The sequence below is a fragment of the Mauremys mutica genome, chromosome 7 (genome assembly GCF_020497125.1).
Source record: "Mauremys mutica isolate MM-2020 ecotype Southern chromosome 7, ASM2049712v1, whole genome shotgun sequence".
Lineage (NCBI taxonomy): Eukaryota > Metazoa > Chordata > Testudines > Geoemydidae > Mauremys > Mauremys mutica.
Genome location: NC_059078.1, coordinates 101658989 through 101672171, shown reverse-complemented (window position 1 = coordinate 101672171; position 13183 = coordinate 101658989). Strand labels below are relative to the sequence as shown.

Sequence of the window (13183 nt, the reverse complement as noted above, 5' to 3'; positions counted from 1 at the left end):
GATGGGAAATTAATACAAAGAGGAAATGTGATTTGCTCTGCACTACACAGTGAGCAAATGGCTAATCTAGGATTAGGTTTTAGGACTCCACTGTGTATCATTCCTGCAGTCCATACTACCTCCAAAAACATTTGTTTTGCCCTGCATATGAGGCAGAAACTGTTTGGCAGACCCTTGCAAGGATTCAGTCATTGACGGACCTGCAATCCAGAGGAATAATGAGGCAGACTATATGGGGATTGTTTCAATGACAGATGAAGGTTTTTAGCACCGCCCAGAAGAGAGCACTTAATTTGTTTATTTCCAAATATGTGATGTACTTAATTAGTGATTTTAAAAAACAACTTTATAAGTCTGTTTGATGTTTATAAAGTATATTAACTATTTGTGTCCTTAGCAAATGTAGGGTATGTCTATGCTAGAAATGTAAATCAACCTATATTAGGTCAATTTACAACCACTGCAGTAATTACTGCGGTGCTGCGTGTCCACACTACCCTCCTTGGGGTGGTGATGCACGTCCTCACCAGGAACGCTTCCACCAGCCTAAGAAGGGTAGTGTGGGAAGCTAAGAGACTGATCTCTTAGCTCCATTGGCAGCCTCCTGCCAGGAGCCTGGCTGCCCCCACAGGCTCCCAGGGGGCTGCCCCCGATCCTGCTCCCCATTCCCTGACTGGGAGCAGGGTCCACAGCCACCTGGGCTTTTCCCCCTTCTCCCCCCAGTTTCTCACCCTGGCTCCCAGCTGGAAATGGGCTATGAAGCCTCTGGGGCTTCTAGCGGGGGGTGGCTGGAGCCACCAGCTTCCCGCAGCTCCCATTGTCCGGGAACAGTGAACCACAGCCACTGAGAGCTGTGGGTGGCTGTGTCTGCAGATGGTCAGTGTAAACAAACTGTCTCCTGGCCCGCCAGTATTACCCTGATGAGCCGCAGGTTGTCCACCACTGCCCTAACTACACCAACATAAGCCTTACACCTCTCAGGGAGATGGAGTAGTTATGCCTGTGTAGAAGGACACTTAATCAGTGGGAGCAAGGCTGTAGTGTAGACACTGACATAATTAGGTGGACATAAGTGGTCCTATCTCGACCTAACTGTGTAGTCTAGATCAGCCCTTGGTAAACTGCTAATGTCCTTCATTATAGCTGCTTATTAAACTTAAAAGAAAAATAACTCATTTCTTTTCACGGATTTACTGAAAATGTTTTATCTATCAATTGTATCAAGTATCAGAGGGGTAGCCGTGTTAGTCTGGATCTGTAAAAGCAGCAAAGAATCCTGTGGCACCTTATAGACTAACAGACGTACAATGCTTTCAATTGTAGTATTTTTAATTACTGATATTTAATTTCAAATGCAAAAAATATAAGAAAAGCTGTATCACAATTTTGTTTTTAACTAAAAGCTGACTATACTTATTACTATTTATTTTTTATTTTTCCTACAGGCTCTAGGAAGCTTTTACTTCCTTCATGAATCATTGAAAAACATCTACCAGTTTGATTTTAAAGGTAAGCACAGAAATTAAAAGTCAGTAATTGTCAGAGACTTCTCATCATTTTTCATATCAGGAAAAACCTAGGGCTTTCTTTAATCTGAATCCATGTGTTTGGACCCTTGGAGCCATATACAGAGCCCCACTAACTTCAGAAGAACTCTACATGGCTGCAGAGCTCAGTCAGTGCAGATCAATTGCAGGAACAGGACCTTAAATGTCAGGCAGTTGTAATTGCCTTATAAAAATTGTTGTGGCAGAAATTTTTTTTAACCACTTATGAATAGTATAGGTCAGTGGAAAGGGTGTCATTGTTTTTAACAATAGACTCTGCCTTCATGTTGCAAATTTTTGTAAATCTCAGAAGGTTTAATAATTTGATATTATACTTCTAGTACTTAAGTCAGTGTATGTAATCACTTCCTGGCTGAAGTTACTTCTAATGCTTCTTTAAAGTAGATATGCAAACAGTTTATTTAAAATTTACATTATTTTTAGTTGTGCACTGTCTGCATTTAGGTCATTGAGCTGGATCAAATTAATTCTGCATCTTGCATCGCATTAATTTGAAACATCACTGAAGCTATGATAATTATGGAGTGAACTAATTGTCTCAATTGTACAGATTCATTAATTTTGTTCTCAGAAGAGACAGATTGCCTCTGTTCATGTAATTGAGGGTATAGGGTCTTCCCTTGGTGAAATATTTGAATAGCAGTTCTATAGATATTGCAATTTGAGGTTTAGCCAACATAAATCCTTCTACTCATCATCTTTTCTGATGCCCAAGGAAATTTTCAAATATTCTGTCAGTGCCTCTTCATATTTTATTTCTGAAAGAGAACATTGTAAAATGCAATAGTGATGAAGGAACTTTTAATGAGAGGTCAGCTTGTGCTTCCAGCCATTCTCCCCACCTCGAACAGTTTAATAGACATGGAGAAATAATGTGGAGTGTTCTGATTCAAATGAACTGGGAGCAGGATTGCTATGTGAGAGAAATTCTCAACATAGTGCACAGGAAGCCAGGTGCACAACTTTTGTTAATGATACCTGGGATTGTGATCCTTACTACCTCAATCGCCACACTGAACATTTAGCCCATGGACTGTTCTACTGTATTTTTGAGGGCAAGGGGTTAATGAATAAATCTATGAAACTTACATTTGTATTGTGAGATGACAGCAGTCACAACTATTTATTCATTTTTCTATGTGATTGGGCTTTGTGCATCAGTAGTATGTGAACTGTATCTGCCAGCTGATTCAGAGCCTGCAGTTTCGTTGCACCAGTAGTACAGAACTAGAGCATTAGCTCGCAGTTCCAGTTAAACCTCCCTCCCTCCGGTCATATATCAAAGATGTCCAACTCTAATGACATCTGGCAGAGTGAAGTGACATCTACACCAGGGAAGAGGGGCTGTCTGGATTTATTCACAGCTGATTGACAGCTTATTTGCTGTTATGGAGCCTTGAAAGGAAGTGGGGGGGGGGGGGAGAGAGAAAGAGAGAGAGAGTGTGTGTGTGTGTGTGTATGTGAGAGAGAAAAAATGGTTATAATGGAAGGAGAAATCAAAAGAAAGATAACCAGTAAAAGTAAATAGATACTGGTTGTGCCAGCTAGAGGGAAGGTGCCCTTAGATGCTCAGTGCTTCATTTGTCCAGGTCAAACATGAATCAGCTGTCTCTCTGCATCCTTCCAGCCACACCACATCAGGCTGTGATCTAGCTGAATCTCATAAACATCCTCTGACAATGAGTTCCACAGGTTGACTATGCACTGAGTGAAGAAGTACTTCCTTATGTTTATTTTAAACCTGCTGTCTATTAATTTCATTGAGTGACCCCTGGTTCTTGTGTTAAGTGAAGAAGTAAATAACCCTTCTTTATTCACTTTCTCCACACCATTCGTGATTTTATAGACCTCTATCATAAACCCCCCTCCTCCAGTCATCTCTTTTTCTAAGCTGAACAGTCTCTCTTCATACAGAAGCTTTTCCACACCCTTAATCATTTTGTTGCCCTTTTCTGACCAGTATTCAAGGTGTGAGTGGAACATAGGTTTATTGTAGTGGTATTATGATATTATTGTCTTCTTATCTCTCTCTTTCCTAATGGTTCCTAACAGAAAACTGCTGCTGTACATTGAGCAGATATTTTCAGATAACTATCCACAGTGACTCCAAGATCTCTTTCTTTAGTGGTAACAGCTAATTTAGCATTTATAATTGGGATTATGTTTTCTGGTGTGCATTACTTTGCATTCATCGACCCTGAATTTCAGAGTCACCCAGTGTAGTGAGATCCCTTTGTAAATCTTTGCAGTCAGCTTTGGACTTAACTATCTTAAGTAATTTTGTAGCTTCTGCAAACTTTGCCACCTCATTTTTTACCCCCTTTTTCCAGATCATTCAAATATGCTGAACAGTACTGGTCCCAGTACAGATTCCTGGAGGATTCCACTGTTTAATGTCTCTCCAGTGTGAAAACTGACCATTTATTCCTGCTTTTGTTTCCTATCTTTTAACCAGTCACTGATCCATGAGAGGACCTTCCTTCTTATTCCATGACTGTCTACTTTGCTTAAGACCCTTTGATGAGGGACCTTGTCAAAGGCTTTCTGAAAGTCCAAGTACACTGTATCTAGGACCCTACCAAATTCAATTTTGGTCAATTTCACTGTCATAGGATTTTAAAAACAGTAAATTTCATGATTTAAATCTATTTTAATTCTATTTATATCTGAAATTTCACAGAGTTGTAATTGTAGGGGTCCAGACCCATAAAGGAGTTGTGGGGGTGTCGTGGAAAAATTAACCACGCCTTTGATTTTGGGTCAGACACAGCCTTGAGGCACCTTTATTATTACAAGCATGCATGCAGGGAGAGGGTTAAGCTTCCCTCTGCCTGTTACAAATTTTACCAAGCTTATAAAGGTTAAAACCGCAAATTAACACGTACTTAGATTTCCTTATTTGGTTTTTCCTGTTATTGTTCTTTGACAGTTTTCGTTGGTAGTCTGTCTGCCTGTAAGACCCCTCCTTTGCGGTTGCATTGGATAAGGCTCAGCATTCTAGCTGAGCTTCCCTCAGTTCCCCTTTTTTCTGGTTTCTTCATTACCATCACCCCCCATCACCCCCCCTCGCCCCCTTATACAGACAGACAAGTTTTGCAGAAGTCAACCTTTGTCCTATATAGCAATACAACTGCTTCCAATAGAGTTGCACAGCAAGCCCCCTCCCAACTACATGTGATTAATTTTCCATTGCTAATATGCTGTTACACTAGGCCATGTTTCACAATTATCAGTAGGCGTTGGTTCCCCTTTCTCCTGTTGGCCTTTCGATTATGCCATACCAGCTATCCTATGTCTTAATATCAAGCTGACCTATAATGGCCTAATATTAATTATGCTCAGCTAATTCAACTTGGGGCAAGCGGGACACAGTCTGGGGCAAGTGGGACCCCTTAAAATCCCTAACAGGGGGTTGCCAGGTTATTGTAGGGGGGTTGCGGTATTACTATCCTTACTTCTGCACTGCTGCTGGTGATGGCGCTGCCTTCAGAGCTGGGCAGCTGGAGAGCTACAGCTGTTGGCTTGGAGCACAACTCTCAAGGCAGAGCCACTGCCAGCAGCAGTGTAGAAGGAAGGATGGCATAGTATGGTATTACCACACTACGGTAATACCTCTGTGCTGTTGCTGGTGCGGCACTGCCTTCAGAGCTGGGCGCCCAGCCAACAGCCACCAACCTTCAGCCATCAAACTCTGAAGGCAGCACAGAAGTAAAGGTGGCAATACCATGCCCCCTTAAAATAACCTTGTGACCCCTGTGCAACTCCCTTTTGGGTCAGGACCCCCAATTTGAGAAATGCTGGTCTCCCCTATGAAATCTGTATAGTATAAAGTAAAAGCACACAAAACACCAGATTTCATGGTCCGTGACGTGTTTTTCATGGCCGTGAATTTGGTAGGGCCCTAACTATATCCACTGAATCACTTTGTCCACATGTTTGTTGACCCTCTCAATAGATTCTAATAGGTTGGTGAGGCATGATTTCCCTTTACAAAAGCTGTGTTGACTCTTCCTCAGAATATTCTGGTCATCTATCGGTCTGATAATTCTGTTCTTTACTATAGTTTCAACCAGTTCTCCTGGTACTGAAGTTAGATTTCCTGGCCTGTAATTCCCAGGATTCCCATGAAACCTTTTTAAAAAAAATAGGTGGTACATTGGCTATCCTCCAGTCACCTGGTACATAGGCTGATTTAAGCAACAGGATTCTGTAGTGATGCGATGACTCACCAGTGCGGCGCCACCTGCTGGTCGTCTCAGGAATTAGCTCTTGTTCAGCTTGGAGCGCCCTCTCTTGGCCGGTGTCTCGCCTGCCTCTGGCCCCCGTGTCCCTCCTGTACCCCAGTGCCCCTTACCCTCTGGGATCTGCTCCCAGCAGTAACCTACAGTCTGGGTCTCCCCTCCCAGAGGAAACCCCAACCCTCTATCCCCACCTTGCCTCAGTGGCTACTGCCAGTCATCATTTAGCCCCCGCTCATTGGGGCAAACTGCAGTCTGTAAAAAGCCACTCATCATTGGCAAGTGGGGTTCAGACCAGCTGCCTCTGCCTAACCCCGGGCTGCTCCTCCCAGCCCCCATATCTGCATAGGCCTCTATCAAGGCTTGCAGCCTGGGGAGTTGCCAGGCTGGAGCTCCCCAGCTCCTCCTCCCTTTCCCCAGCACTGCTGTCTGAAGTACCCGTCTCTACCAGACAGCCTGGTCCTTCTCTCTCAAGAGCTAGAGAAAGACTGACTTAGCTCCTGGCTGAACCCTTATAAAAGGGCCAGGTGTGGCCTGATTGGAGCGTAGCCCAGCTGAGGCTGCCTTCCCAATCAGCCTTTTTTTCCTCAGCTTTCAGCCCCAGCCCTCTCCAAGGGCTGGCTTTTAACCCTTTCACAAGAGCAGGGTTACTGCTCAGCTACAGATACGTACCACAGTTTGTAGTTCTGCAATTTCATATTTGAGTTCTTTCAAAACTCTTGGGTGAATACCATCTGGTCCTGGTAACTTATTACTGTTAAATTGATCAGTGTCTTCCAAAACCTTGTCTACTGGCACCTTTGAGTGGGGACAGTTCCTTTGATTTGTCACCTGAAAAAAAAAAAAAAGCTCAAGTATGGGAATCTCCCTCACATCCTCTGCAATAAGGACCAATGCAAAGAATTCATTTAACTTCTCCACAACAGCCTTATCTTCCTTGAATGCTCTTTCATTCAGTGATCCCACTGATTGTTTGGCAGGCTTCCTGCTTCTGATGTACTTGAAAAAAAATGCTGTTAGTTTTTGGAGCCTTTGCTTATTCTTCAAAATCTTTTTTGGCCTGGCTAATTATACTTATACTCTTGAATTGCTAGAGTTTGTGTCCTTTCTATTTTCCTCAGTAGGATCTGACCTCCAATTTTTAAAAGATGTCTTTTGTCTCTAACTGCCTCTTTTACTCTGTGGTTTAGCGATGGTGGCTTTTTTCTTTTTCTTTTTCCTTTTACTGTTTTTTTACTAGGAGTACGCACATAGTTTGAGCCTCTCTTATGGTGTTTTTAAAAAGGTTCCATGCAGCTTTCAGACATTTTACTCTTGTGACTGTTCCTTTTAATTTCCATTTGACTACACTCCTCATTTTTGTGTGGTTCCACTTTTTGAAGTTAAATGTTACTGCGGTGGGTTTCTTTAGTATTTCCCTACTTCAAGAATGTTAAATTTAATTACATTATGGTCACTATTATTGTGCAGTTCAGCTATATTCACCTCTTGGACCAGATCCTGTGTGCCACTTAGGCCTAAATCAAGAATTAGCTCTCCAGGGTTCCAAGACTAGCTGCTCCAAGAAGTAGTCATTAATGGTGTCTAGAAATTTTGTCTCTGCATCCCATCCTGAGGTGACAGGTTCCCACTCAATATGGGGACAGTTGAAATCCCCCGGTGTTATTGAGTTTTCTATTTTTATAGCCTCTCTAATCTCCCTGAGCATTCACAGTCACCATCCTGGTCAGGTGATTGGTAGTATATGCCTGTTGCTATAACCTTATTATTCAAGTATGGAATTTCTACTCATAGAGAGTCTGTGGTACAGTTTGAATTATTTAAGATTTTTACTGTAGCTGACTCTGCTTTCTTTCACATATAATGCCATTCCCATGCCAGCGGGAGCTACTCTGTCATTCCTATATATTTTGTACCCTGGTATTACCGTGTCCCATTTATTATCATCGTTCCACCAAGTTTCTGTGATGCCTACTATATCAATATCATCATGTAATACCAGTCACCCAAGTTCACCCATCGTAATATTTAGACTTCCGGCATTTGTACACACGCATTTATAAAATTTGTTAATATTTAGTTGTGTGCCTTCATGTGATGAAGTTGAATGGGACTCTTATTCAACTGTTTCTTTTCAATTCCTGCCTGTACTTTATCAGCTGGCAATCTGGTTCCATTTTGGTTTAGGTGGAGCCCATCCTTTCTGTATAGGTTCCTCCTTTCCCAAAAGCTTTCACAGCTCCTAATAAACCTAAATCCCTCCCCAAGTCACCATCATCTCATCTTTGCATTGAGACCCTGCAGTTCTGCCTGTTCAGTTGGCCCTCTGTGTGGAACAAACCATTTCAGAGAATGCTACCATGGAGGTGCTAGACTTGAATGTGTTAGCTAGCAGCCTAAATTTGGCCTCCAGAACCTTTTCCCTATGTCACTGGTACCTACATGTACCATGACCCCCAGGTCCTCCCCAGCACTGCACATACATCTGTCTAGTTGTCTTGAGAAATCTGTAACCTTTGCATCTGTCAGTCAATTCACCAGGCAATTCTCCTGGTCATCACAAACCCAACTATCTATATTTCTAGTAATCAGCTCCCTCATTCATGTTACCTGTGTCTTCCTAATAACAGGGCTCCCTGCTCCAGAAAAGAATCTTCAGTGTGAGAGAATACCATGACATCATCTGGCGGGGGGGTTGGCTTAAGTTTGAAGAATATTTATTAGGTGTATCTGCTCCCTCTCTAAACACCCTCGCTAAACTCCCTCCTTTGCTGCTTCCATTCACTAGCTCCTCTGGTTGCTTACATGGTTGTCTCCATTTTTCAGCTTTCCTGGGCCATGTGACCTGAGGAAGAAAAATCTAACACTTTTAGAATTAAAATCTTGACAGCCAAAGCTGATATGTGACCTCCCACAGCATAAAAGGCATTGGATTTTTTATGATGAATAGAGCCCTAAAAAATTAGCTTATATTTTACACATATTCTGATACACCAAGAGGGTTTGCTGACAGACACATAAGGCCTGATTCTGATCTAGCGCTCTCTAATTTAACGCTGTCATCACTTTGAATTCTTCAGTGGAGTTACTCCCGGTTTACACTGGTGTGAGATCAGAATAAAGCCTGTAGCCCATAAGACTTTTTCTTCTTCGAGTGATTGCACATGTCCATCCCAGTGTAGATGTTTGTGTGCTCCAGTACACAGTTATCGGAGAGTTGTTGCCCTTAGCAGCACTTGTCAGGGTAGCTTGAGCACTCTCTGCTGTCTCACACACCTCGCAGAGGCATAAAGGGCTGAGCCACTCCAGACCCTCCTGAGTTCCTTCCTACCACCCATGACGGTTGTTGGAGCTCCCTATCCTTGCTTCTGCCAGTCTTTCTCAATAACTGTATGTAGTACTCCTGTGTAGTTTGTAAGGACAAAAAGAAAAAGGGGTTTTTTTGGTTGGTTTATGCAGGCTCCAGAACTCAGTTTGGCCCTGGTACAGGACGTATTCCACACTCCACGGGTTTCAAGTCCTGCCCCTCTTGCAGCAAGACTGCGCCAAATAGTGACATCACCCTAGCTAATGTAGGGGAATGTAAGGGAAGCCTATGTGAGTGACAAGTGTGGCATTTGTAAGGACTTTCAGCAGAAATCAGGCTCAGTATCAGGGTCATCAAGGGATTTGAAGAGAATGAGCTTTGCTAAAGACTTGGGAGGGTGTTCAGACAGGAAGCACTCCCCAGAGCACACCTCTGAACAGGAGAGTTTGTTGACTCCAGAGCCCAGTGGAGGCCTTTCAGGACCGGTTCCCAAAGAAACTGCAATGGCATCTCCTTGCATCTTAGGACTGCAGAGTATCTTTCCAGTACTTCTGAGGTGTTTGAGGCTGTGAGAGAATGGTTGAACCTCTCTGTCCCAGTGTCACCAATAGTTCGAGTCTCACCCGGCACTGATGCCCAGGGTACTGCCTCTGGCACCTTCACCTCTGCACCGAGCAGGTCCTCTGGATCTGGCTGCCTGGATACCCGTGAGGCTGGTACCATCTAGAGGAAAGCCACAGAGGATATTCTTGTTATATCCTTGGGGCAGCCGGTGTAGGAAGCAATCACTTGAGGCCAGAGAGCAGGCAGCTAACCAAAACCTCCATTTTATTTACAGATATACAGAGAGCTCACTCAGCTGGTTGAAACCAGCTGAGCTAACCCATAATAATCTAACTCAGTTGCCATAGCAACAAAAACCATGACAACCAAATACACAACATATTCCTCCCCCCCAATAAGAACATCCCCTAAATAAAACACACACTAGACTAGAGAAGGAGGGTAGACTGCCTCCATTCCCGGCTAAACCCTGGGGATTATTTTGCCCCATAACCGTGGGTTCGCCCTAGCTAAAGATCCAGCCGATGAGGAGGCCTTCTGTCTCTAGGTGGATTACGGCGAACGTCTGGTGTTATTGCACCTGAAAGCACTAGGGGCTCAGGGTCCGCAGCACGAACAGGTGAGGAGGTGGTATCAGCTCGTGCTGGGCAAAGGGGTATCTCAGCCGCCGGCAGTAATGGAGGAGAACAGTCAGAAACAGGTGACTCGTGATTCGGTCCCTCACCAGAAGAGGTGAAGTCAGACTCCTCAACTGCAGATGGGTCCTGAGGACTGGCATGACCTGGCAACAGCTGATCTACATGTCGCCGCCAGGTAAGATTCTCTGCAGTCCGGACTGTGTAGGAAACAGGTCCTGTTTGAGTGATGACTGTGGCCGGAACCCATTTAGCTCTGGAAGTATAATTCCGAGCCAAAACTGGCTGTCCCGGGCTAAAGGTTCGGTCTTTTGTTCTGGGTGCCCGTCTGATGACTTGATATTGCTGCTGATGTTGCACAATTTGTCGGGGTTCAGAAGGTTTCAGCAGATCAAAGCAAGTGCGCAGCTGTCGTCCCATCATTAGAAAGGCCGGAGATGCGTGGGTCGTAGCATGAGGTGTGTTTCTGTAGGAAAGTAAAAAGGTATCCAGACGCTTTTGAATGGAGTGTTGTCCCCTTGCTGATTTCAAAGCGTTTTTCATTGTCTGCACAAATCTTTCAGCTAATCCGTTGGTGGACGGATGATATGGTGCTGACGTGATGTGGTGTATCCCATTTGCCTTCATAAAATTTTGAAACTCCTGAGAAACGAACTGCGGTCCGTTGTCGCTCACAAGTTGTTCTGGCAGACCAAAACGACTAAAGAGTCCTCGTAGTTTTTGGATAGTACTCTCTGCAGAAGTGGACTGCATTATAGAGACTTCTGGCCATTTAGAATGGGCATCTATTGCCACCAAGAACATGCTTCCTTCAAGGGGGCCAGCAAAGTCAACGTGAATACGTTGCCACGGGTTTTCAGGCCAGTCCCATGGGTGTAGGGGTGCCCACTGGGGTGCATTCCTCACACCCTGACATGACATACAAGTTTTTGCCTTCTCTTCAATAGCGCTGTCCAGTCCAGGCCACCAAAAATAGCTTCGTGCAATTTCCTTCATGCGCACTATTCCACAGTGACCGGAATGTAGCTGTTCTAACATCTGTGATCTCAGTGGTGGTGGAATAATGACACGTCTCCCCCACAACAAACAACCAGATTGGACCGATAACTCCGTCCACTTGGACATGTAGGGAACAAGGTCGGATGAGACCGGAGAGGTTTGTCGAGATTTTCCATGCATCACCAGGTCCATAACGTGGGACAATACTGGGTCAACGCGAGTTGCCTTCTTTATCTGAGTAGCAGTGATGGGTGTATTCTCTACCTGTTCAAAGTAGAAGATTTCCTTTTGGGCACTATCTTGGTGTTTGACCGGCAAAGGCAACCTTGAGAGGCCATCTGCATTGCCGTGCAGAGTGGATTTCCGATATTTGATTTCATATGTGTGTGCTGAAAGTAACAATGCCCAACGTTGCATACGACTAGCAGCTAATGGGGGAATGCCTGTGTAGGGTCCAAAAATTGATGTCAGAGGTCGATGGTCTGTGAGAAGAGTAAATTTTCGCCCAAACAGGTACTGATGAAACTTCCGAATTCCAAAAACAATTCCTAATGCCTCACGTTCATTTGGGCGTAGTTAGTTTCTGCTTTGCTTAGAGTGCGTGAAGCAAAAGCAATAGGTCTCTCTTCTCCTGAAGGCATAATATGTGACACGACTGCTCCCACTCCATAAGGGGAGGCATCGCAGGCCAATTGCAGTGGTAAGGATGGATCAAAGTGCGTTAGAACTTCAGAATTTAGCAATGCATCCTTAGCTTTGTTAAACGCAACATCACAGGCTTCAGTCCACTTCCAGGCCTTGTTCTGCCCAAGGAGCTCATGAAGTGGTTTTAGCAGTGTGGATAACTGTGAGATGAACTTTCCATAATAGTTCAGGAGTCCTAGAAACGAGCGCAGCTGGCTTACATTTCGAGGTGGGGGAGCCTCCACAATAGCTTTAACTTTTGCAGGGGCCTTATGAAGACCTGCAGAATCAATGATGTGTCCCAAATATTCAACAGAGGGCTTGAAGAATTCACACTTGTCTTTGCGAACTCGTAGGCCATACTCTTCCAGTCTTTGTAGGGTAGCCTCTAAATTCTTTAAGTGATCCTCTTCATTTCTTCCAGTGACCAGGATATCATCCAGATAGCACTGAACTCCTGACAAGCCACACAAGATCTGGTCCATAGCCCTCTGGAACAGGGCGGGAGCAGATGTTATTCCGTAGGGTAGGCGACAGTATCGATAAAGCCCCTTATGAGTCACAATAGTCAACAGCTCTTGGGACTTTTCATCGACGTGCATCTGTAAATATGCTTGACTCAGATCAATCTTACTGAACTTTTGTCCCCCAGCCAGGCCTGCGAAGAGGTCATCGATGCGGGGAAGCGGGTATTGCTCTGCACACAACACTGGGTTGACAGTGACTTTAAAATCACCGCAAATCCGGAGAGAGCCATCTTTCTTCACGATTGGAACGATAGGAGTGGCCCATGAGCTATGGGTAACTGGTATTAGGACTCCATTGGTGACCAGGCGCTCCAGGTCTGCTTCAACTTTTGGCCTGATGGCATATGGCACAGTTCGGGCTTTCAGATATTTTGGTGGACTGTCAGGTTTAATGTTCAATGTCACAGTGATTCCCTTCATACTTCCCAAATCATCTCCAAAAACAGCAGCATGTTTCCTTAGAATAGGGGTTAGACTGGTTTCTTCTTTAGTCATCCGGTGCACTTCTGCCCAGTTCAGTGGAATCTTCCCAAGCCAAGACCTACCCATTAAGGCTGGGTAGTCACCTCTCACCACAAACAGTGGCAATTTAGCCGCCTGTCCATTGAGCTCCACCTTAACATCAATAGTGCCCAACATGGGCACAGCTTCACCTGTATAC

The 13183-nt window shown here is 44.4% G+C and overlaps 1 protein-coding gene across 5 annotated transcripts in view; it reads left to right on the top strand.

Annotated features, from left to right (window-relative positions):
• The window catches only part of INPP5A (inositol polyphosphate-5-phosphatase A), a 415177-nt gene that overhangs the window by 244472 nt on the left and 157522 nt on the right, over positions 1-13183 (top strand). For all 5 annotated transcript variants that reach the window (XM_045024848.1, XM_045024849.1, XM_045024853.1 and 2 more), the window contains one exon: positions 1446-1509. In XM_045024848.1, the coding sequence (XP_044880783.1) occupies positions 1446-1509 (64 nt within the window). The remainder of the gene's footprint in view (positions 1-1445; positions 1510-13183) is intronic.